Source organism: Armigeres subalbatus, unplaced genomic scaffold (genome assembly GCF_024139115.2).
Source record: "Armigeres subalbatus isolate Guangzhou_Male unplaced genomic scaffold, GZ_Asu_2 Contig623, whole genome shotgun sequence".
Lineage (NCBI taxonomy): Eukaryota > Metazoa > Arthropoda > Insecta > Diptera > Culicidae > Armigeres > Armigeres subalbatus.
In genome coordinates, this window is record NW_026943395.1 from 66,037 (window position 1) to 92,871 (window position 26,835).

Below are 26,835 nucleotides of genomic sequence, written 5' to 3' on the forward strand. Positions count from 1 at the left end.
CCTTAATATGGAGAACAGATGCAGTTGTGCGCGAACCCTGCTATAGAGAACCGACGCTCAGTAAGATTTGAACCGCCGGAGAGGAGCAAAACCCACCGCCCCCCCCCTCCCCTTTCAGCATACGACCATAGTTACCACCGGGGTTGGTTACCCCGGTGGTATTTTAAATTATGGATGTTGCTCCACAGTGCTCATCTGATTCTTTACCATGTTCTGAGTGTCCTCTGAAAATTTGAGCTCATTTGGATTAAAACTGATTTAGCACAAGCCGTTTCAAGTTTGCATGAAAATTAGTATGGGGAATTTTATTTTTTCATTATACTGTTCATGACGTTTCCCCATTAAGCGCAGGTTAAAAGAAAACCTACATAGCTAAAAGGGATACTCAACAGCTTTCACCCAACGAAAACCGCATGTTGATTAATCGTCCCAATAATTAGTAATCGATTTTAAGACAGGTTGCGAATCTTTAGTTATGATCGTTAAGGTGATTATACAATCAAGCCATGTGGTGAATTTTAAATTCACCACACGGTTTTCTACTACTATTATTAAAAGTTCAAATCTAGCGTAATAGTTTTCGTACAATGCTAAAATTAAAGTCGATTGTTTTGCAAAAGTAAGCAAACGATCTACGGATGTTTCATCCCCATGAACGTTGTGGTTCTCTCAATTCTTGCTCTTGAAAAATCACCATAAAAAGCACGTGGTTTCCAAGATGGCCGATTTGTGGCTTTGTTGTATAACCACCTTAAACTTCTTTGAAGGCATCACTGAAATGTGCAGTGCAACATAGTAGCCTGAATTTGTGTGTGCTATCTTTTGCGCCACGAGCAGCAATGTTGCCTGTTGATGAGTTATGCAATTAGCTCCAGAAAACCACGGTATAGATTAAATTCGATTACTAATTATTGGAAAGATTAATTAAGATGCGGTTTTCACTGAGTGAAAGCTGTTGAGTATTCCTTTTAGCTATGTAGGTTTTCTTTTAACATGCGCTTGATGGGGAAGCGTCATTAACAGTATAATGAGAAAATAAATTTCCCCATACTAATTTGCATACAAACTTGAAACGGCTTGTGCTAAATCAGTTTTAATCCAAATGAGCTCAAATTTTCAGAGGACACTCAGAACATGGTAAAGAATCAGATGAGCACTGTGGAGCAAAATCGATTTTTTAACCACCCTACCCTATAGCCTTTCTTCAGGGATTTCTTGTATGACTGAGGACTTATCCGAGAGATTTCTTGGAAAGCGCAGAACATATGTAGGGCTCACATTCTATTTCAAAAAGTATAAAGAGCATGTACCAATTTTGAAACAAGTCGATAGACCCATGGTTACGAGTGTAGATCTTAAGGACTTACTCCAGAGATTTCTTGGATCATCCGGAACATATGCTATGAATGTATTCTATGCTAAGTACCACAAAGAGCATGTACCGTATTAGAATTTTGATAATAGACCTTTGGTTACGCGAGTAGACCCTAAGATTTTACTCCAGAGATTTCTCGGATGACTAAAACATCACTCCAGGGATTTTTTACATGACCCGAAGCATATAGTGTAAACACCTTCAATTCTAAGAAGCGCAAAGAGCATGTAGCATATTTGAAACTGGTTAAATGGCCTTTGGTTACTCGTATAGACTTCTAGGTCTTACTTCAAGGATTTCTTGTATAACCATGAACAAACGCTGTAAACCTTGAAAATGGACAGAAAGTCTTTGAATTTCTGTTTCCTAAACGGTCAAAATTATCTAAATCGGTTGAAAATTGTTGAAGTTATGAATTTATGGGAACACGGGTACCCTGTCGTAACGATGCGTAACACGATGACGATGACCATCACTAACGGTTATTGTCTCAAATCGCAATAAGTTTCACTTGCTCGAAGTATAGTGCATGGATCTTCTTAATCTATTTTCCGCTTGATAAAAATTATGAATTAACAGCAATTTTACATGTACTGATGGCCCTGTTGTTTCCTTATTTATAGTTATTCCTTTGTTGGCACACACATGAGTTTCTTCCACCGTACCAACAACGATGCCCCCTTATCCGTCTGAGACGTGAGCAAACGTTGGTGCTGATTTTTTGACCTGCTTCAAGGCAAAATAGACTGTTCTGAGCTCTTGGGTAAACTTTACTGACTGGAAGACTCACTGGCCTATGAATAACAAGTCTCGGGTGTTGTATAAAAGTGACCTTCGTTTAAGACCAAATTCCTAGAATCATTTTCACAGAAATGGCATCATTTTGCTAAGGGATTTCTCTATTATTTCTTTTAAACTATTCCTTTCCGACCAAAAAATACTTCTCAAGACATTTATTCTCACGATGACAAAACATGAATCGTATATAGTGCCACGGATTGTTCTTCTTCTTCTTCAAGTGCTGCATCTTAGTATTATTCTAAGAATGTTTCATTTAGTAATCTCCGATAAACTTTTCAATATGATCAACAAAACGTTTCTTTTTTCAAAACGAAAAATATATAAATAAACATCTCATTCGCTGATATGCCGCCGGTCTACACCAGCATGGTTAGGACTCTGGGCCATAATTCTCCGTTCCGTTCTCTGCTCCTCCGCACAGTAACTTAGTTTGTTGAATGCAATGTAATAGCACGTAATGTTCAACTATCAGTCACTAAATAACAGTATGATGTATATTGGTAGGAGTGTTTTATGATTTTTGTTTTATGTTTTTCAAATCCGTGCAAATGTTAGATAACCGTAGTTGCGACAGTACCCATAGTGGAAGTAAAGCCATTTTCTAGAAGTATTTAGGAAAAATGACGATTTTGGCGGGTTTTGTTCTATTAATGTCAGAGCGAATGCCCTTTTACTCAAATTTGGACTGAACTTTTTGTAAATAATAATGATTTCACCATAGATGGAGATACAGCGTAGGAAAGAGACGAGCCTGATATTGAACGCATGAACCCCTGCTTATAAGGCAGAAGCGTTTGGTCATGTTTTAAAAAGTTTGATTTCCAAAAAAACAATAACAATAATGATATAATAAGGACATTAATAAAACAAAGTCAGTCAGTCATAGTGATATTTTTGCTCGACAAATTTTGTCGAGCAAATAATAAACATGCGTTTGAATCAAAATGGCCGAATAACAGTCATAAATCTCAACTGGAAGATGGTTCAAGCGATTTAATGCAATCATTTAAAAAAGACTGAATCATTCAGGTGAGGTTAATAACTCTTCAAAAGGGATATAACAAAATAATGGACAACAATTTCAAAGAGTTATTATGTTTGATGATCTACTCATACCCCCGCTATTGGTACCTTTATCGTATTTAGTGTTGTTTTGTAATTAAATTTTATTCTAACATGCTTTTTCTCGCATTTACAAATATAGCATTTAAGGCTTCAGAGAAAGCTAGTGACTGCCCCATCAAAGATTATCTTCAGCTTTTTTCTTCTACACTTGTGCGGTTGTATGTATGTTTGTTTGTATGTTATAAAAAAGAGATTTTTGGCACAAATTACATCACAAACGAATCACATATTTTGTTTGTTTTATGGGTTTTATTTTTTTCGATTCACTGCATTCCACCATCTCACTATGAAATTAGGCTTCGTTTTAGTTATCCGTCATCCTGTCTGTAGGTGTTGGTATATTCTGTCGATATTGGCATTTGGAAGCTAGTTAGATCTAGATTATTATATTGGAATTTGGCTCAAATGTAGTTTTGATAACAATTTGCAATATAAGAGCTATAGGCTTAGAAAAACTATTTTGAAATGATAAGTTTTTTTTTTATCAAAATAACTCGAAGTACGAAGAACTACAATTCTGTATATCTCAAACCTCAAGGGTAGAGATTTATAGATTTACGAAGGCCATATCGAATCTTTTTTATTTTGATTATAATTTGTTATTTAATAGCTATTTCCGGTTGCTCGGGAAACGGGACATACGGAACCTTATTTACATTCCAGTACTTCTTTATACAGATAGAAGTAGGGAGGATAAGACAGATCACTGCAATAGATTACCAGTTGAAATTCCATTTTCCATGCTTTTGTCTTTCAATAGAGTATTGTCAACGGTGTTGTTATTGGCTTACTGTTCCAAAAATTTAGATTATCTTAAAGAGCAACAGAATTTGGAACAAGTAACTAAACTGTATTAGATATCATTTATACCCGATGACGGTACACACTTTGTATTATTTCAAAGGAAAATAATTTAGATTCGAAAGTTTTTTTATTAGTAGTTATCTTTGTTTTGCATTGAACACAATTGATTTCGTTTCGAAAAAAAAACAATTAATACAGGACAGGACATTGAGAGTCCTCCTTTATTTTCTCACGAGTGTCTTAATAATGGACTAGGTTCGACAGGATCGATCTAATATCAAGCATTGTGATCTGCTTACACGTCATACGAATTTGATTGAGATAATATTTTAGAAGATATATTTCTTATTTATGAGTCGTTGATGGCCAAAAAGGTTCATGATAAAGGTCTACAAATTTGTATCAGAAATTGCGCATAAACCTAGAGTAAAGATTTCAGTACAAATGAACTTCAAATATGTGTCTACTCCGCCAGATATCTTCTTTGATGATGCCTCATCAGTCTGGTTGATGTCTGGATGAATATGAGAAATATTTCACTTTCTAACAAATAGCAAATTCACTTCCTCTTCTCCAAGTGCCAGCCACAACCAAGTCGGCATGTTCCGCCTAGGGTCCTAGGATTCGCAGCACACGTATCAAAACTGAAACTCCATCATTGCGAGAGATGCAAATAGCCATCCAAAGCAAGAAGGCGGACAAAGCACCAGAGATAAGAATGAATATTGGCCAAGATGCTCAAACCTGGCCTCATGACGTCCGCTCATCTAATGCAAATTAGCACGCTTTATATCATTCTGAAGCAGGTCAATAAATTCTCAGTGTTTCTTTATTTGATTTCATGGACTACGAAAAAGACTTTCACCCGCCTTCATTACAAGAATATGCACCCAACCAGCGACTGTTAGATTTTCTAACAATTTTGTATTAGAACTTATCAAAACCTGTATAAGAACTGGGCATACATGCGAAATTGTTAGATTCTTATACAAAAAATGCAAGCTCACAAATAATTATTGTAATGTAAGAAAAGCTTGCAAAATTGTAAGGTCTCATACAATATTTGTATAAGAATCTAGCATTTTCGTATATTATCAGTCCTTATACAGGCTTTGGTAGGTTCTTATACAGAATTGTTAGAAAATCCAACAATCGCCGGTTGGGTGTTCGTAGTGCTTGGAGACACAAAGGACAAAACCTCATGTAGGCATAATACGAGGCTTTATCATGCAGAGTTACGGGGTCTTGTCTAATCCCTCGACCATGTTGAACGATCTTTATCAATTGTTTAATCATCAAAGTCAATATGATAAACCCTAAGATATGAACATGGAGATCCTTCCAACTTTACAGTAGCAGTGGGGAAACATGTGGTCTCCAAATGGCGTCAGTGTGAGGTGTCAAGAGTAAAGTCCACGTTGTTTTATTGAACAGGCGATGCGAAAGAGATCAGAGACTTTCGAGGACAACTTTCTTATGCCGAAATTTTTCCTGGGTAAAAAAACAAGTACTGAACGGGCCTGATTCGGACTATTCTTTCTATCCAAATTTATGTGAAAAAAAAGCACAAATGAACTGAGGGGTCAATCATGAACCCAAATGCTAACGTTTATATAACGAAAAGAAAGCTCGAAAAAGGACAAGGACAACGCCAAGAATAAGTGATAAACGATTTCTGTCGGATAACTCATTCTATATTTTCTGGATGAAAAGAGAAAAAGGATTTTTATTTGGGGTTTAAGATTTTGGCCAAAACCGTTGGTAGAAAATCATGAGTTGGTGTCATACAAATCAAAGTTGGCATATTTTTGATCAGAATTGTTGATGGAAAATGGCGAACATTGGAGGCATAAAAAAAGCTCATATCTGTTACCTTTTTGCTCGTGACTTTTTTTTCCATCAAAATTGTAGAGAAAAACACCTTGTTTAGTAAATATCGATACGAAAAAGGTCAACCGTGACTATCAAGGTCCACTTTCTTATACCTAAATTGTTCCTGGGAGAAAGGCAAGAAAACAAGTACTGAGCTACCCAGATCGGATTCTTTCTAATGTTTTTCTTTTAAAAATGAAGTAGTAAAATCACATTTTTTTATCTTGTCAATCATGAACCCGTGAATTAACATTCAAGATACATAAACTTAAAAAGTGCGGATAAACTCCCTTTTACATATAGGTACATTATATGTAGGTGTATGGATCAAGAAAACAAGGGCTGCCATTGCGAGTTTAATAAACATCTGATTTTTTTTTCATTCCCAGCGTGGAACTTGTGCTGCTGTACTGCCGTGAATCACGAAAACGAAAGAACAGCTTTAAAAAGATTGGCATGTGTTCTCAGCTATTTCTGATTTTAGACGAATTTGGTGTGCAAAACACAGTTTTTCAACTCCCCCTCCCCCTATGTAAGATTTTTCCCATACAAATATTTTTTTATTTATATGGAACGTAAGAATATGGCAGACCCCCCTCCCCCCATAAGTGCTTACGTAATTAGTGTACGACCCCTAAGTAGATGCATGTTCGTATCAATGTCAGTAGGCGAAGCTTTGTTCGTCAAGGCGACAGTGAAGTTAAAGTTTTTCGATCAGTTTCAAATATTTATTTAATACAGCTATATCTAGATCAACATTTGAAAAGGGCGTAACAGCCAACATTTAAAGCTATATATGTGGACGAAGAATCAGAAGGAATAAATTTTGGCTGTTACGCCCTTTTCAAATGTTGGTCTAGATATAATGAGTAAGCACGAACGTGAAGTACCTTGGACTTAAGGATACGTAAGGATACGTTGGATACGTTGCGTTTGCGTTTGGGTTGCGTTTTGTAATCCGTGTGGTACGTTTTGTACTAAAATACAAAACGAACGGAAAATGGATAAGCTACCAAGAAACATTTTTTCAAGAATTCCTCCTTGAAATCCCCCAGGAATATCTTCGCAAGCTCCCTACGAATTTATTTGGAAACTCTTCCAGGAATTTCTTCGAAAGTCCCTCCAGTAATTCCTCCACTAGTTTTCCAGGAACTCATCCGCCAGTTCCCCCAGAAGTTCCTCTAGGAATTTATCCAGAAGCTCCTCCTGGAACTACTCCAGAAGTTCCCTCAAAAATTCCTCCAGAAGTTCCTCCAGGAATTCCTCCGGAAGTTCTTTCACGAATTTCTCCGCAAATTGCCCCAGGAATTTCTCCGCAAGCTTTCCCAGGAAATCTTGCGGAAGTTCCTATCGGAATTGCTCCGGAAGTTTCTCAAGGAGTTTTTCCGGTAAATTCTTCAATAGATTCTTCGGGAGCTCCTCTAGGAATTCTTTTGCAAGTTCCACCCGGAATTCCTCCGGAAGTTCTTCCAGTAGTTCCTCCTTAAGATTCTCTAGGAATATCTTTAGGGGTTCTCCCAGGAATTCCTTCGGAAGTTCCCTACCTTTGGAAGAGGGAAGGGTCGTTTAGCCAAAACCCATTCGGCCGAAAGCCATTTGGCCGAAGGGGTCATCCGGCCGAACAGGTAGTTTGGCCGAAAAGGTTGTTTGGCCGAATAGGACATTTGGCCGAAAAGGTTATTTAACCGAATAGGACATTTGGCCGAAAAGGAAATTTGGCCGAATAGGCTATTTGGCCGAACAGATCATTTGGCTGAATAGGTCATGTCATTTAGCCTAGCAGGCCTTTCAGCCGAACAGGTTATTTGGCAGAATTGGCCTATTTTCCTGAATTGGTCATTCAGCCGAATAGGTCATTTGGCCGAAAGTGAAAAGTGAGACGTCGCACTTCTCATTATCTACTTATTTCCCACTTCGCACTGTGAAAAGTAAGTAGTGCGAAGTAAGAAGTGAGACGTCACACTATTCACTTCTCCTTTTTCACAGTGAGAAGTGAGAAATGAGGAGTGAGAAGTGAGATCTCTGATTCGGTTAAATAACCTATTCGGTCAAATGACCTTTTCAGCCAAATGGCTATTTGGCCAAATGATCATTTCGGCCAAATGGCCCATTCGGCTAAATGGTACGTTCGGCCAAACAACTTTCGGCCAAATAGCATTCGGCCAAACGGCCGTTCCATCCGGAAGTTGCTCCATACATTGCTTCGGAAGTTCGTCCAGGCGTTGCTTCAGAAGTTCTTCCAGGAATTCCTCCGGAAGTTTCCAAGTTCCTTCAAGCATATCTCCATAAGTTCATCCAGAAATTCCTTTGGAAGCTCTTCTCTGACTCCTCTGAAAGTTTCTTAAGAAATTTCTCAGGAATTTTCTCTGGAAATTCCATATGGAAGTTTCCTAACAGTTTCTCATGATACAATTTAGCATGGAAATTACACTCAATTCTCCATGGAAAATTTGAATAGGAGACGTTAGCGCTGCGTTTGACAGTTTTCCCATGGGTGGGCCTCTTTACTCTAGAATTTCCGACAACAAAGAACTGTCTAGCTACTTAGAGTTAGGTTCTCAATGGACGCTCACCAAGCACAAGGTTCTTGGGATCAATGCAAAAGAAAACTAGCTTTACTTCCTTTGCGGAGTTGCGGCTTCTGTTGTGATAATTTCGATTCATTTGACAACAGTAAAAATGCCGAGCTACCTCGAGTAGCTCAAACTTGCTCGGACTACAGCTTCCAATATGTTGGCTGAATGGACGCCAACATAACCAACTTCAAGTGAAACATGGTGTGCGCGACGTTAGGCATAAGGACGTTAGAAATAAGGTCGTTAGGCATAAAGGTAGAGAGAAACTGCAAGATGCTGTGAGACAGCTTCCAAGTCGGCCCTTTGCACCATCTGATGTGCACAAGACTTTTAATATTTAAGTAAGCTAGGTGCTATGAAGAGACGAATCCGCAAAACATCTAAGATACATTCGATGGATTTTCGTAGGAGCATCAGAAAATATTTTTGAGTGAAAATCTTTAGGCAAATCTCAAAAAAAATTCCATTAAATCCAGAAAATTGTTTGACGACCGTTTGGAATTTTCATGAATGGGCTTAGATCTCCTAGTCCATCCAAGACAAGCTCTGAGTTTTTTGTCTCAAGAATAATTGTCTCCGCACTACAACGTGTTCGCTTATGAATCAAGCGACCTGAGATCTCCTGAATAGATGTTTGAATCTATAGGAAAGTCTTCAAAACAATAGAAATCTCTTGAAGTCTCCAATTTTTTTATTAGATCTAAGGATTAATTTGGAGTAAAAATACTTAATTATTATTTTTTCTGTTTTTGAGAAATTGGAATATTAAATGAATCGAAATACTTACTAGGAAGTGAAGGTTGTTAAGCAAATAAAATAGGTCAGATTGTAGTGGAGCATTTATTTGGAAAGATTTCAGGAGTTTGAAAGAATCAATTGAAACCTGGTAAAGTAAAACTGGGCTTTTCCGCGAAACATCAATATTTATAAGTGAAGGAGGGACGACAGAGATCAAGAGGTACAAGTATCACCTGGATCGTCAATGTGTCTAAGCATTCACACAAGGTTGGGGTTTGATAATTTCACGTTCGTTCATAGAAAATTATTTAGATCTGGAATGTTTTCACTTGTTGAAAGACGAGTTAATTGGCATAGTACTAATTCGTTTAAAGGCAAATAAAAAGACAATTTTCGAACACGTTTTCACATAAGAAATTAATATTTTCGAACGAGTTAAAATTCTCTATTGGTGTCGTTAAAAGCTTCATTTCGGACGAAATTTGTAGATATTTACCAAAATTTTCACTTCGTCACAATTTGGCATTCAATGACTCATATTCTCGGAACAATATAGGTTTTGCACAGCATTATCCGGTGGTATTCAGAGAACGTTCACGCCATAGTTTAAAATAAATATACACAACATTGTAAGAGGGTATCGCTAAATCACTGGCAATTTTGACTTCGTACCTGAGCTGAGATCAATTAAATCGGAACGTGGAACACCATCGAACAAGCCGTTCTTCTTCCATCCTAATAACCGTTCGGCCAAAGCACTGTTCGTTGACCGTTTTTTTTTGCTGTGAATGCAGCGAAATGTCTATTTGTGCGACCATTGTTTCTCGCTGTTGTATCAATTTATGTATTGTATCATTTGTTGTTCCTAGCTACAAATTAAAACAAACAACTAATGTTATAGCTCATCCTAAATAGGGACGTTTTAAAATTACTTCAATGCCCTGAAGCTTTGTCCATTCAAAATCGTCGACGGAGCCTTGTTAGACACGTTACTTCCTTCTTTACTTTTTTTTATCTCTACAATTATATCACCAGATGAATATTCCTTCTCTCTTATTACTTGCTCTCCTTTCAGCTCACTCACTCTTATTAATCCCACCTAAGCGTGGCACAATATCTTCTACCATTTGTTGGGACCTCTGAACGACGCTTAGCTTTGTTTACGATTTTTGTGTTGTATAAATTCTGTTTCTTAATTTACTGTTACGTAACAACAATTTATAAAATAATCATATATCAAATTAAATGACTTACAAAAACTGCATATTACAAACAACAATCTCGCCTCGGTCGGGCGTTCAGCCCTGACCACGTTCCTGTTCTCCGCATCATGTCATGTAGCGCGTAATTTCACGTAGTGCGTAAAGCAGCTCCGCCTGGTTGCGTGCCTCCATGATCATCAGATTCACGTGAACCTTCGATTACAAAATATTCATATTAGTCTAGTTTGAGCACTTTTCCGCAAAATTCATAACTCACCTTCTCACTGTGTTGCAGCTCAACCAGCACGCTGTCGTAGTCGGTTTTGGTGATCCGCTCCGGGAAGCAGCAAGCCGTTTTGATGAACATTTTTAGCGCACGATCCAGCAGCTGATTCACTTCGCCATAGTCGTAGTCGTCGTACCGGATGCCATACATGCACTGGATGTAGTTCCAGATGGCGCGGCGAAACTTGGACGTGTCCACGTTGGTCCGCCCGGCGATGGTGTAGTATGTGAGGTTGTATGCAAGTCGAAATTTGTCGTCCAGGTAGACACCGACGTCGTTGTAAAGACTGAAGAAAGGAAGAGAAATAAGGTATGTCGTAAGTGTTCAATAACAATTTGAGTTAACAATAGGATAAGTTAAATTTCAAATGAAGCTCACCTATTAAGAAGCGAAAACCCGTGGTCATCCCACGAGTAGTCCTGTATCCGGAAGGTCTGCGGGATGTTCTCCGCACCGCGCCGGGCAAAGTCCTGATATGTGAAGTTCGAGTCATCCACGTAGCGTCCAATCTGTTGGGGCGGTTCCGTCGTTGGGTCCCGTGGAACCACCGCCGGCAGTTCGGCGGCTTGAAGTTCGACGTTCTTGAACCGATTGCTCAGCTCCGTCTCGGTGCACTCCGTGTTGTTTTCCGACAGTTTCTTCATACGCTGCATCAACGCGTCCACGGTGACCTCGGATTGTGGCGGTTTCATTGCTGCAGATATAAAGCATCTACGTTGAACATTATTTCCACCAATGGGCAAAGCGATTCGATAAAGAGCATAATTACCTTCCTGTCCGTTCTGATGAATGTGGAGATTATGATTATGATGTTTATGATTGGTTTCAGTCTTTTGGGGTGTAACATTGTTGTTTTCGATCCGTTGACTAGATGCGTTTAATTCCTGAGTTAGACCGCAGGAGAATACGAAAGACGACAGGGAATGAAAGTGGGCCAGCAGGACGATCGCATGCATCACCTCGGAAAGCGACCAACTGTTTTGACCTTTGGTCAAACGCTGTAATATAAGAGAACATGTCTAGTACAAAATGATTTGAAAACTCTAAACTTCGCCTTACCTCTATGTGCTCCTTGTTCAGAAGCCATGGCCTGTGGGCTAGAATCTTATTGATGTCACTTATGGCACGTAATTTGGCGGGGATGCAATCAAGTCCATTCAACCAGTTTCGATCTCCACCCTGCAGGAGGAATTCCTTCTCGTACAGATTAACCAGATAGGTACACTTGTGTCTGGCAGCAGCCTAAAATGAAAAATAAATAAATAAATAGGATTAGAAATGAATTGCAACTATGCTTATCAAGGACGATGACCTGACACAAATAAAATTTTATATCGCAGAGGGGCACGAGCACTAAGTGTGTCTAATGACAAAAATAACGGCTATTTCCAACAGGAAAACCAGGTGAGCAAACAAGATAATAAATTCGTTGTTTACCAGTTGTCTGCTATGCGCAAGAAACAAATCGCCTCGCCTCGACAAATAGAAATAGATATTTCTATTTGTGTGCATCGACTACGATAAATAACGATACTGTGGAGGGTTCTCCAAATCACAGTCAGTTATGGAGGAGGCCTAGGTGAAGCAGTGATACCCATTAGGAACTGATATGAACTGTCTGAATGGTCTCAATGGAAATAAGTTTGCCATCTCTTCATGCTATTTGCTACATCGTTATTTATCTTAGACACTTCAATAATTGCAGACCATACAACAAATAACATTGACTACACGTGTCTTCTTGAAGATGATGCACGTACCTTCGAGAAGGCTCGTGTAGTTATGGGTAATTGATAAAACTTGAAATTTTCAGATTCTTTGTAGTATTTGCCAATATCTTTCTTTTGAATTTACTCAGCAGTTTATAAACATAACATAACATAACTTTACAGTTTATATACATAGCATCAGCTTAGCGGAATAGGTTCTTTAGTAGTGCAAAGCTCAACTTCGATCATAGAATTCATCAAAATTTCGCGTGGAAATTCAATTTAATTTCCTGTGAAAACTCATTCATTTCATGTGGAAATTTATTTGATTAGTAGAAATTTTGTTTAACCGAGAACTGAAGTAGTTTTGTTCTATTGTACTTCTTTCTTTTAGTATAGATGGTCGGAGCTGTGGCAAGTCATACCAAGCGCCAATGAAGAATTTCCAACTTTTTTGCCAAAGTTTTCGTGTAACAGATTCAATTAACCACAAATTTCATCGGACATCGTTCAACGCCATAACTGAGGATATCCTACAACATTGACAGGAAATACTTCCATTTTCTTTTTGCGAACAAAATATTATAGGTCAGTCAAAAAGCCGCTTGGTGCGGTTTCGCTGAACCCCGACCAGATCCTCTTGAAAAATGATCATTGTGATTATTTTTTTGGATTGACAACCGTACAATTTCACAGGATGGTTTGTGTCTTTGGACCCTCGTAGAAATATTTTTGGAGACCAAACTTCTCCCAACATTGACCAACAGCTATCAATTTTTCGCAGCATAAAGTAATAGGGCAAAAAGACTTGTAGTGATAAAAATATCAACATTCCATTATAATTTTAGGATATTTGGATTTTAAGTTGTTGGCTCAATATGGCGATACTTGATTTCTTATTAGTCACCCATACAAAAAAAAATTTGCGAAATAATAATAATTTGTTCTCAGGTGGCCAATTGTTTGTAGATTTGAAAGATTTGATGAAAGATTGGCTCGAAAATTCAAATATTGCATGCGCTCTCGAATTCTATAATAAAAAATGTTCATGGATGCGCACAGCAAGTCGGAAAACCTGCGTATTTCGATGGTAAAATATTTAAAAAGCAGAGGGCATCCTTTTATTTTTATCAGAGAGGAGATCGCAGCAAGCCATGCGCGCGGATGGTTGCTTTTGAATTTGCTGTCACGGTTTTGTTCGTTTCCGCAACAAATAGATTTGGCTGATGTCTATATTTTGCATATGTACTAGTTTATGTGATCTGAAATTTAAAACTTACGCGTTTGATAACCTTTAATAAAGTGTATTTCCTAATTAAGTGCACGTACTCGTTTGGGGAGTTTGTATACGGGAATTTCCTTGGTAAAATATGTGTGACTGTGTGATAAAATCAGAAATACATGGAGCAATTGCTCAGAATAGATCTGGAAGATTGAAGTGAATTGTTTGTGGACACTAGAAGTGATCATCGTTTCTTCTGTTCATTTAACTGAAATTGGATCAATTTGGTGAGATTGTTTCAAAATGTATTTTATATGATTCCAAAACTAAATACGAGCTGGATCTAAAAATCCGGAAGTTTGTTTATGGATCCATTATCCAATTGATATTGGTAGTATTAATAGGCGGGGCTTATTGCAAGTGAAAGTGACCTCGGACTGGACGTGAAATGGGTCCGTGACAGCTCCGCAGTCTGAAATGGGTCGGTGGAGCTGCAATAGAACTTACATCTTCTAACTCCCGGGCTAAAGCTTACAGACAGCTTTCTTCTATAATACCACTGCCGGACAGCGGGCGTTAGATTGAAGATACACACACATACACAGAGGGCATCCTTTTATTTTTATCAAAGCAAGTTTTTGGAGAGTGATCAACTCCCTCTGAACATTTTAAAATTCAATTTTTGGCAAAAGTCCAAAAAAATATAACAACAATTTTGTCACACATCAGTAACGCTATATAATATATACCGGGTAATTTTTCTTATTTTTAGCTGTGATACATTGTAAATGAGAAATGGGGATCAAGTCTTCCCAGTCTCCCCAACATCGTATTTGCCATCATGATTTTGTAACATAATTATAATAGAAGACATTTGCAGAGCATCTGTGCACATTAGCCACTTTCGAAGGTTTCCTGGGAACCTGGTGGCCTCAGGGAAGTGGTCACTTTTTGATTGATTCTGAAACCCAGCTTGCGACACATTGAACTTCATGATTTTGCAACGCAAATACAATAGAAGACATTTGCACAGCATCTGAGCGCATTGGCCACTTCCGGAGGTTCCCTAGGAACCTGATGCCTCCAGGGAAGTCGTCCCTTTTTGAGTAGTTCTGATACCTTGCCACTCATCAAACTTCATGATGTTGGCAAATAAATATAATTGAAGACATTTGCAGATTCCCTGTACACATTAGTCAATTCCGGAGGTAGCCTGGAAACCTGACGCCCTAAGAGAAGTGTTCACTTTTTGAGTGGTTCTGAAACATAGCTAGCGACACAGCAAACTTCATGATTTTTCAACACAAACATAATAGAAGACATTCACAGAGCATCTGAGCACATTGGTTACTACCGGAGGTTCCCTGGGAAGCCTCCTTCAAAAGGCTCGGAAGCCTCCTTTCAAGAGGCTCGGAAGCCTCCTTTCAAGAGGCTCGGAAGCCTCCTTTCAAGAGGCTCGGAAGCCTCCTTTCAAGAGGCTCGGAAGCCTCCTTTCAAGAGGCTCGGAAGCCTCCTTTCAAGAGGCTCGGAAACCTCCTTTCAAAGGCTCAGAAGCCTTCTTTCAAGAGGCCAGGAAGCCTTCTTTTAAGAGACTCAGAGCCTCCTTTCAAGAGGCTCGGAAGCCTCCTTTCAAGAGGCTCAGAAGCCTCCTTTCAAGAGGCTCAGAAGCCTCCTTTCAAGAGGCTCAGGAAGCCTCCTTTCAAGAGCTCAGAGCCTCCTTTCAAGAGGCTCAGAAGCCTCCTTTCAAGAGGCTCAGAAGCCTCCTTTCAAGAGGCTCAGCCTCCTTTCAAGAGGCTCAGGAAGCCTCCTTTCAAGAGGGCTCAGAAGCCTCCTTTCAAGAGGCTCAAAGCCTCCTTTCAAGAGGCTCAGGAAGCCTCCTTTCAAGAGGCTCAGAAGCCTCCTTTCAAGAGGCTCAGGAAGCCTCCTTTCAAGAGGCTCAGAAGCCTCCTTTCAAGAGGCTCAGAAGCCTCCTTTCAAGAGGCTCAGGAAGCCTCCTTCAAGAGGCTCAGAGCCTCCTTTCAAGAGGCTCAGGAAGCCTCCTTTCAAGAGGCTCAAGCCTCCTTTCAAGAGGCTCAGGCCTCCTTCAAGAGGCTCAGAGCCTCCTTCAAGAGGCTCAGAAGCCTCCTTTCAAGAGGCTCAGAAGCCTCCTTTCAAGAGGCTCAGGAAGCCTCCTTTCAAGAGGCTCAGAAGCCTCCTTTCAAGAGCTCAGAGCCTCCTTTCAAGAGGCTCAGGAAGCCTCCTTTCAAGAGGCTCAGAGCCTCCTTTCAAGAGGCTCAGAAGCCTCCTTTCAAGAGGCTCAGAAGCCTCCTTTCAAGAGGCTCAGGCCTCCTTTCAAGAGGCTCAGGCCTCCTTTCAAGAGGCTCAGAAGCCTCCTTCAAGAGAGCTCAGAAGCCTCCTCCTTCAAGAGGTTCGGAAGCCTCCTTTCAAGAGGCTCAGAGCCTCCTTTCAAGAGGCTCGGAAGCCTCCTTTCAAGAGGCTCGGAAGCCTCCTTTCAAGAGGCTCGGAAGCCTCCTTTCAAGAGGCTCGGAAGCCTCCTTTCAAGAGGCTCGGAAGCCTCCTTTCAAGAGGCTCGGAAGCCTCCTTTCAAGAGGCTCGGAAGCCTCCTTTCAAGAGGCTCCGAAGCCTCCTTTCAAGAGGCTCCGAAGCCTCCTTTCAAGAGGCTCGGAAGCCTCCTTTCAAGAGGCTCAAAAGTCTCCTTTCAAGAGGCTTGGAAGCCTCCTCTCAAGAGGCTCGGAAGCCTCCTTTCAAGAGGCCTGGAAGCCTCCTTTCAAGAGGCTCGGAAGCCTCCTTTCAAGAGGCTCAAGCCTCCTTTCAAGAGGCCTGGAAGCCTCCTTTCAAGAGGCTCAGAGCCTCCTTTCAAGAGGCTCAGAAGCCTCCTTTCAAGACTCAGAGCCTCCTTTCAAGAGGCTCAAGCCTCCTTTCAAGAGGCTCAGAAGCCTCCTTTCAAGAGGCTCAGGAAGCCTCCTTTCAAGAGGCTCAGAAGCCTCCTTTCAAGAGGCTCAGGAAGCCTCCTTTCAAGAGGCTCGGGAGCCTCCTTTCAAGAGGCTCGGAAGCCTCCTTTCAAGAGGCTCGGAAGCCTCCTTTCAAGAGGCTCGGAAGCCTCCTTTCAAGATGCTCGGAAGCCTTCTTCCAAGAGGCTCGGAAGCCTCCTTTCAAGATGCTCGGAAGCCTTCTTCCAAGAGGCTCGGAATCCTCCTGTAAAGAGGCTCGGAAGCCTCCTTTCAAGATGCTCGGAAGCCTCCTTTCAAGATGCTCGGAAACCTGATTTCAAGAGGCTCGGAAGCCTCCTTTCAAGAGGCTCGGAAGCCTCCTTTCAAGAGGCTCGGAAGCCTCCTTTCAAGAGGCTCGGAAGCCTCCTTTCAAGAGGCTCGGAAGCCTCCTTTCAAGAGGCTCAGAAGCCTCCTTTCAAGAGACTCAGGAAGCCTCCTTTCAAGAGGCTCAGAGCCTCCTTTCAAGAGGCTCAGAGCCTCCTTTCAAGAGGCTCAAGCCTCCTTTCAAGAGGCTCAGAGCCTCCTTTCAAGAGGCTCAGAAGCCTCCTTTCAAGAGGCTCAGAAGCCTCCTTTCAAGAGGCTCAGAAGCCTCCTTTCAAGAGGCTCAGAGCCTCCTTTCAAGAGGCTCAGAGCCTCCTTTCAAGAGGCTCAGAGCCTCCTTTCAAGAGGCTCAGAGCCTCCTTTCAAGAGGCTCAAGCCTCCTTTCAAGAGGCTCAGAAGCCTCCTTTCAAGAGGCCTGGAAGCCTCCTTTCAAGAGGCTCAAGCCTCCTTTCAAGAGGCTCGGAAGCCTCCTTTCAAGAGGCTCGGAAGCCTCCTTTCAAGAGGCTCAGAAGCCTCCTTTCAAGAGGCTCAGAAGCCTCCTTTCAAGAGAGCTCGGAAGCCTCCTTTCAAGAGCTCAGGCCTCCTTTCAAGAGGCTCGAAGCCTCCTTTCAAGAGGCTCGGAAGCCTCCTTTCAAGAGGCTCGGAAGCCTCCTTTCAAGAGGCTCGGAAGCCTCCTTTCAAGAGGCTCGGAAGCCTCCTTTCAAGAGGCTCGGAAGCCTCCTTTCAAGAGGCTCGGAAGCCTCCTTTCAAGAGGCTCGGAGACCTCCTTTCAAGAGGCTCGGAAACCTCTCGGTGTAATGCCAATAAGAAGAAGAAGAAGAAGAAGAAGAAGAAGAAGAAGAAGCTTCCTTACCCTACGCATCTTGCAAACCTGCAAGTTTTGGCAGAATGGAGCGGAAAACCCCAGATCTTCTCCATAAAAATTTGAATGAATTTCCGGCCAAAACTTGAATGAACTTTCCGTGTAAATTCAAATGAGTTTCCCGTTCCCAAGGAAATTTAAAGGAATTTTACGAGAAAATTCGAAAAAAAAATCCGCGAAATTTATTTGAGTTTTCCCTGGAAATTCATTTGAATATTATCGGGAAATGCATTCGAATATTCTCGGAACATTCATTAAAATGTTGATGGAAAATTCATTCGAGTTCCCCAGAAATTCATTCAATTTATCTCAGGAAATTCATTCCAATTTTCTCGGGAAATTCTTTTGAATATACTCAAGAAATTAATTTGAATTTCTTCGGAAATTTCATTTGAGTTTCCTCGGGAAACTCATTCGAATTTCATGGTAAATTCTTTTGAATTTCCACGAGAAACTCATTCAAATTTACACAGAAAGTTCATCCAAGTTTTGACTGGAAATTCATTCAAATTTTCATGGAGAATTTATTCGAATATCCTCTTAAAAATCATTTGAATTTCCACGGCATTTTTTTTTAAGTTTTCGCGGGTAATTCATTCTCAATTTCATTGAAAATTCATTAAAATTTTCACGGGAAACTCATTCAAATTGCCACGGAAAATTCATTCCAATTTCCACCAGAAATTAATTTGAATATTCTCGAGAAATTCATTCGTATTTAGTCGGAAAATTGATTCTAATTTTCTCTTGGGACTGTATTAAAATTCTCTCTGGAAATCCATTCAAATTTCCGAAGGAAATTCATTTGAATTTCCTGTCAAAATTTATTCAAATTTCTTTCGAAAGTGCATTTGAAATTCCAGTGAAATTCAATCCATAGGCATTTCTGTTCAAAGGTTTTCTTTCCGTTGACGGAAAAGCAATAGGCACGCCGATACACGCCGAGCAAAACGACGACAAAACACCGCTTCCATACCAACGGCGACGGAATCGCAGTCACCTAGCGTGTGTGTTTTAGGAAATCTTCATTCGACAAGGAGAAATAATTTATGTCATACATATTTTATAGCCAAAAGGGCCATTTTTAAATTGTTTGATTGACGATGAACTATATTCAAACAAGTGGTTTAAAATCGAGTGTTTCTTTTTTGTCTTGTCCAATGTTTTTATACCACAGATTAAAGTATGTATCACTGAAAGTTTTGATAAATTATATGGGTGTGTGTCTATCTACTATGAAATATTTCACTTGCGCATTAAATTGTCAAATTTTCTGCCTCAATTTCCCATTCAAATTTAAACTAAAGTTAAAAGTAACTAAACAAATACGAGTTACTGTCAAAGATAGATCTGTTCTGCGGGCAGAATTATTCAGAATTACAGAACCCAAATATTCATGAGAATGTTTGATTAATTTGATCACATTCATACATTTATACACCCAACCAGGGGATGGCAGATTTTAATACAGTTCTGCATAAGAACCTTACAGAAACTGTATAATAATTGGGCATATACAATTCTGTAAGCTTTTTATACAAATATTGTATTAAAATAATACAGATTTGTATTATTTTAATACAATATTTGTATAAAAAGCTTACAGAATTGTATATGCCCAGATTTTATACAATTGATTGATTTGTTTTTTGGGTGTACAAAAAAAAAGTTCATGCTTGACAAATCACACACTTATCTAAAAAATCTCGTTCAAGTACAGACGGTATAAATAATTGTTGGAAAGTTCTTTAGACCTAATCACTTACCATAATGGCAATGTAGTATCGGAAATGGAACGGCAGGGGTCCATCGCAGTGCATCACAAAGTTTTGCGTGTTGAGATAGTGCTCCAAGTAGCACGGGTGATAGGCTATCACCTTTGTGACGTGGTCCAGTTCGGTGTTCTCCATCAGAGCGGCTTTTGACCCGTACTGCAAATAGTGAGAAAGAGAACCACAAGGGATGGATGGTTACTGATTTGTGATTTGAGAGACTATGCACTATCAGCTGAGGATGACGCTCGGACAATGCAGACAACACGAACCGTTGGTCCGGTTTTGTTTGGGATCCTGCCCGCGCCGGGGTTTTATAATTCTAGAACAATAATCAATAAGGCAGTCAGCGATGAGGACATGGGGAAAACGTGCAGACCGTCACAATCACCACTCGCTTATGAGTAAGTCGGTGTCAGCACCTAAAGCTACGGGACAGCGCGAGTGCAGTGCTGAAGAGATTGCGATTAGAGCGAGATTGTATTGCGTTTAATGATTAATTTGTGCTATAATGCCAGAAATAAAGATGACTCTATTTGACCTCATTTAAGGATTATGGTGACGCGCAGAATGTTTGCGGCCAGTTTGATATATTGTTAATTAGGGCATGGCGAAACAGACCGATTCGATTTAAATATTTGTTTGAATTACGATCGCTAATAATTTAGTATGAGTAATTTTATTTTGAATATAAGTATTCTTTCGAATCACATCAAATGAACTGTTTGTTAGGGGATCATCACAGACAATTATTCTGAACTTCCATGGAAAATTGTTTTGATATTTCCACGAGAATTTTGTCTGAACTACAATGATTTGTTTTTTGAGAACTTCCATGGAAAGTTCTTCTAAATTCTCGAAAATTTCACGACAAAATCTTCTTAAATTGTTCGAGCGATTTATATTGAAATTCGAATATCCTCGGGATAATTCTTTTAAATTTAATGGAACAAATTGCACTTTTATGGGAAATGTATTGAAAAATGTTCACAGTTATCAACTAAAAGCTTCCTAACTTGTTTTACCATACATACGTTCATAAATCAAGTGGCTACCATTAGTACCCGAGAAAATAGAGAAAAAAAAATCCTAGACCTGATATGGATTCGAACAAAACCACCTTCAGCTATACAGCCGCACGTCGCACCACAAAGCTATGAAAGACCACAGTTTGACCTCGTGCTCTCTAGAGTAATCCCTTGCTTATCTGTTGGTTGCTACCTTCTGAAGTGGGTAAAGTTGGTACGTAACTTGTTGACGTTTCGCCTTATTGACCTAGGCTCATTCGTTCCGTTGATGAGATAGCTGTGTGTTTGCACAGAAAATCAGCCAACTCGTTTTATCGCGCCGTAACGTAGGTTCAGAGCGCAAAAAAATAGACTTTGTATAGCATGCCTAGAGGGTGTGGCAGGCAGCTCTGTAGCAGGATGAAGTGTGAAGACGATTACTAGCCCCGGATTGCTTACTTTGCGGTTTTAAATTCACTCTACTGCAATCTAATTATAAGTGTGTAAAAACTTGGATTCATGATTCGGATGTATATTTAAGCACTGGATAGATGTAAAAATGAGACTAAAACTACAATCACGCACGTCGCACCCATCGAGTCTCGGTATTAGGAATAATTTCAGCAAGCTAATTTATTATGCAACATATTAATTATGCTTATCAATAATACCATAATGGTACAATTATAACCAGGTGCTGCTCATGTTTAAGTAAGTAATGATGGTGTTCAATCAAGCGATAAAATCACCATGTAACATTGTAATGAATAATTGATTTAGAGTCAACTTCATTTATCAAGATAAAAAAGCTAATCGATTTAAACGCTCTATATAGTACCTACTTAATTCGCCATGATATATCATGTTCTGCCCACACGCACATTGGCTACAAACACATCCATAGGATTCAACTGTGTCAGTCCACTTTATCAGCACTTTAACCGGCCGAATCGATTTAGTCGAGATAGACAGGGAAGTATACCTCACAATAAGGGACCTGAAATAACGTGTTATCATAAGACGGCAACATGCGATAACGAGTACATTATACGTCCTCCCCAACATCTGACCAAGTTTCTACGCTTTCTGTCCTCTATACAGCACTTGAAGTGAATTAAAGTATAATTTTTCAAAAGGTCGAAAGTCTTAAAAGATTTGATCACTACAAACCTGGAATACTCCATTTAGTAAAAACATGTTTAGAACCTTTCTTTCAAACTTACGACCTTTCCCACAAACATGTTAGAATAGTTGTTTGTTTTTCATCCCACAGCTGGAAAAAAAAGTTTGTCCATCGTCTCTGTATCAACCTGTTGGGGTTCCACCTGTGTGGGAGTTTTATTGCGACGATACATCCACTAACGAGTTCGAAGTATAGAGTGTACAGCACCAACCTAATGACTAATGATTATTCCTACTGATTGGCTGGTGGCAGTGTTCGTGTGTATTCGACAAACAGCTGGTTCTGCACTTGGAAACATATGATTCCTCGGCGTGAAAAGCCGGTATTGATTGCAAGATAACCCTCCTCCAGCCAGCTGAATGACATCACGCGCTTAGTCAAGGGTTGAAGGTGCATGTTTAGTTGGGACTGAGTAGGGTACACGGGATGAGCAATGAGCATCATTTTCTTCTTTAGGCTCTGTCTCATTTGGAGAATTAAACTTAAAAGTGACAGTTAGAAAATAACCAGATAACCCAGTCATAAGAATAGCTGGTGCTACCCAGCAATTTCAATAAGACATCGATGCAAAATGATTCGATATCTGTCAAAAGTAATCTTGCTCTGCGAGCAGGGTTATTTGATGATTATTGAAATGTCACTTTTAAGTTTAATATCAGTTTAATTCTCCAAATGAGACAGAGCCTTAGTAGCTTTACGTTCTCGCTGGAACTTGGTCTGCCTTGCGGTACAGCATTCTTATGAGCAATTCAAGGCTGGTTATATATTATAAATTTGTATGTTGTGCTGAGTGCACTATTGCTAAGGAGTTAAGAATTTTAAAAGCCCTTAGACCAGACCAAGAATCTATCACATCGTTTCCGAATTATTTTGCTCATAAGGCTAACTGGAGACCCCATCATAACTCATAGTACGATAGTCTTAGTACGATAGTACTGTTCTCTATAAAATGAAAATATTCGTTACCCTACATGCGAATTAGAATTTCAAAATTGAAAATTTGAAATAAAACTAGAATCACGTATAGTGCAATTTCATGTTTCGGACACATTTACATTCCAGAAGATCGGATTCCCAAATTAGTATGGGAGGATTCTGAAAAAAAAATCACGGAAAACGTGTCAACCAGCCTGCAACCAGTAAGAAATGTTTGTTTCCGCAATGACTCATTGACGATTGAAATTTGATACAATTTGTGATTATTGGCGACTGATTAGGCCAGGGTTATAACCCCGACCATGTTGCAGTTTTATATGCTTTCATAATAGTTTTGTGAGAAAAAGTGTTTGGTTGTCCGAAAATACGAAATCTACATCACATGACATCGTTTTTCTTTTTAGATTAGAACTTATATTCAAGATTGTTTATGAGAAACACTTGGATGTAAACCTAGGATCGAGTTTATATGTTTTAAATTAGAGACCTGAGATAGCCTAAAAAGGGACGGAAAAAGGAATGTATGAGGGGATGAGTTCGATTTAAGGTCCGGTCTATGGTCGAGTTGTAGCTTTTAAAGACTTCTCTGAACATATTGAGGTGCTTGCCAAACAATAAACATGCACAAAACAACCAAAACGGTTCTCTGCGCTCTCATTCTATCCTTGCTAGGATGTTTCGCCAGTGTCCTCAACACTCCTTCTCTTCAGTTTATAACCTCTTTTCTATAGCATTGTCTCAAGCCTTCCAGTTGTTTTATCATTTGTGGAAGACCACGCGTTTCCATCGTAGTTGCATTTGGTTACGCCAACCTGCGCGACGTAATTATCGTTATCGTTGGATGACTGTCCTCGCAATTTTATTGCGGAGTAGCTGCTTGCATGGTTCGATTGCTGTTTCCCAATACGACAATGCACTACAAAGTAGCTTTGCTGCAGTGTGGAATTGTGGCGACTGTCCAGCGACAGCAACAATCGCTTCGTCTTGGTTTGTGTTAAAATGACCGGGCGTCCCGGCTTATGCGGGACAGTGCCGGATTCAGCCTATTTGTCCCGGATTCTATATTGAATCTGTAAAGTCAGAAGAATCTATGGAATTCGTAGGAAATGAGATACCTTGAAAATCTGTAACAGATCCGAATAACCAGAAGAAGAAGGCGAGTTGTCTACAATTATTATTTAAAGGATAAAGTTTTGAATACTGTCCCCAACGTCTGTTTTTAAGGGCTTTCAAAAATCTAAACTGTTGTAAAAACCGCATTTCTTGACCGATTCTTTCGCAACAAGTTGCATTCCATCCGGATGTATCCCAATTTTCCATTTATACTAGTTTCGAGGCTATATATAGAACGGTTCCAGAATTATTCCAGATTCCGTTGGGGTCAGTTGTCCCCAGAATAAGTGGCCATTTACAATTTTAAGTCAAAACAAGTCGTGCGACACCTCAAACTTCATGTTTTCACAAACAAATAATGGGAATGATATTTTTGAGGTTCCTGGCCCACTGGCACTCAATCTGGCCACATCGGTCACAATCCGGGGACCTACGGAATGGCCATTTTCTAAATTGATTCAAAATAGGTCGTGCGACAACTCAAACTTCATGATTTTACAAAGCAATGTTCTTCTTATTGCCATTACATCCCCACACTGGGAAAGAGCCGCTTCGCAGCTTAGTGTTCCTGGCCCACTCGGATCCATTCCGGCCACAATCTGGAGGACCTCCGGAACGGCTATTGATCCAAAATAGGTCGTGCGGCACCTCAAACTTCATAATTTTACAAAGCAATGATGGGAATGATACAAGGGCGTAGCCAGAGGGGGCAGGTTGGGGCAAAACAACTCGAAAAATTTCAGGCTCAAGAATTCTCCTTGAAATCCTTCTAGAAGCTCCCCTGGGAACTTCTAAATTCCTCCGGAAAGTTATCCACAAATTCCTCTGAAAATCGTTCGAAAATCTTTCTCATGTAATTGTAATTTCTCCTTATCTAGAAACCCCTCACTAAATTTGTTTTTAGGAAATTCATGAGGAAATTCCTTGAAGATTTCTTTTCTTCTCCAATTCTTCCTTCTAGACATTTCTTAGGGTATTCTTCCAGAAAAATCTCCGGCATTTCCTTCAGGAATACATTCGAGAGTTCCTTCAAGAATACAAACGTAATTTCCTCCCAAAATTCCGCTAGAAGTTTCTTCAGAAATTTATGACGGAAATCCTACGATTTCGGCCCATTATTACACTTGTAAATCTATAAGAAATTCCTTCGGAAATTCTTCTAGGAACTTCTCCGGGCATTCCTCCAGGAACTCTTCCTTTAATTCCTCCAGGATAACTTTCAGGAGTTTTTCCGGGAGTACCTCCATAAATTTAATAACGAAATCCTCTAGGATTTCATTATGGAATTCTTTCCGCTATTACTTCAGAATATCCTTCAAGAATTCATCTAAAAATTTCTTCTGAAATTTCTCCAGGAATTCGTCCATGTATTTCTTCGGAAATTCTTCCAGGTATTTTCCCGGGAATTGCTTCAGGTACTTCTCCAGGAATTCCTTCAGGAATTTCTCCCGAAATTTTTCCGCGGAATTGTCCTAGAATGCTTTCCGGACTTCACAAGAAATTTACTCCAGAATTTCATTCGGATATTAATTTGAGAGTTCCTCCAAGATATCTTCCAAGAGTTCTTCCAGGAATTTCTTCAGAACTAACCTCCGGGAATTCATCCGGTAATTTCTGCAGTATTTCATCTGGGAATTTCTGCATTAATTCCTCCTGGTATTTTTCCGGGAATTCCTTCAGATATTTATCCAGAAATTCCTTCATGAATTTCTCCAAAAATTAGTTCAGGCCTTTCTTGTGAAAACTCTTCCGGAAGTGCTTCTCCACTCTCCTGTTGCTGTGTTAGCAAACCGGCAACGGCCACATCACTCGCGTCCGTTTGGATTACGAACTCACGAGTGAAGGATTGGGGAGGAGATGAGGCATTCTTTTATTTCACAAAAGGCTATCTCGGCGGCATCGTTCCAACGAATGACTTTCGAGCTGGTCTGATGCAAATCCGTTAAGGCAGATGTCACGCCACTAAAGTTGGCTATAAAACGACGATAATAATTCGCCATTCCTAGCAATCTTCTGAGTTTTGTAACGGTAGTGGGCCTTTCGTATTCTAAGATTGGCCTGACTTTCTCAGGGTTCGCCCGGAGACCGCTAGTACTCAAAACATATCCTAGGAAGGGAATTTTGTTTACACCGAACTTGGATTTCTCCAAGTTAATGCTGAGGTTTGCCTCCCTTAGACGGCGCCCAACTTCAACGAGGAGCTCTGCGTGATGCTCGAACGTTTCCGTGACTCTGACGATATCGTCAAGATACACGAAAACGTTCGGTTCCAGTACACCATGGCCTAGCACAGTGTCCATCAACCTAGCCAGAGTAGCTGGACTATTTACTAAGCCGAAAGGCATCCTGGTGTACTGGAACAACCCTTTACCCTGGACGCTGAACGCTGTATACTTACGAGAGCTTGGTTCGAGACCAACTTGTAGGAAGGCTTCGGACAAATCTATCGTAGTGAGGTTTTTTCCTTTGGTAGTTGTCCCAAAATGCGACCAGGGTGGGGCAAAGGGTAAGCATCGTGCAAAGTCCTCTCGTTGATTTTGCGCGCGTCCAAGCAGGGCCTTACCTTGGCGGGTTTTATCACGGGAACACAGTTCAAGGACGTTCAATTATTCCCACATCAAGTAGCCGATGTAGTTCTACTGCCACCAACTCTTCGGGGACATTATATACGGGAATTGTCGGACTGGAGGTTTGTCCTTCCACTCGTTACTAATGATAATTCGGCGTAAGCGGTGTGCTTCTTAGCTGCCCAGCTTTCGCTGGAAGAAACAGCGTTTTGATTTCTTCTATTCGCCGACGTTCGTCAACCGATAGAATGGTTTCTGGAATCGATGGATCGATAGTTGCAACGTTCCCTGACCGCTCGTTCTGTATAATCATGGGCTGAATTTGGAACTTAGTCCAGAAATCCATCCCGCATATACAGTCGAAAGATAGGTTT

At 40.2% G+C, this 26,835-nt stretch overlaps 1 protein-coding gene across 5 annotated transcripts in view; it reads right to left on the reverse strand.

The window, feature by feature from the left end:
* Positions 1-2,313: 2,313 nt before the first annotated feature.
* The window catches only part of LOC134204489 (sestrin homolog), a 128,545-nt gene continuing 104,023 nt past the window's right edge, over positions 2,314-26,835 (reverse strand). For 3 of the 5 annotated variants that reach the window (XM_062679305.1, XM_062679304.1, XM_062679306.1), the window contains 5 exons: positions 19,650-19,814; positions 11,839-12,021; positions 11,158-11,777; positions 10,771-11,065; positions 2,314-10,706 (listed from right to left, as the gene is read on the reverse strand). In XM_062679305.1, coding sequence (XP_062535289.1) covers positions 10,620-10,706; positions 10,771-11,065; positions 11,158-11,777; positions 11,839-12,021; positions 19,650-19,814 — 1,350 coding nt within the window. In that variant the 3' untranslated portion in view covers positions 2,314-10,619. The remainder of the gene's footprint in view (positions 10,707-10,770; positions 11,066-11,157; positions 11,778-11,838; positions 12,022-19,649; positions 19,815-26,835) is intronic. The other 2 variants (XM_062679307.1, XM_062679308.1) reach the window with 1 other exon arrangement.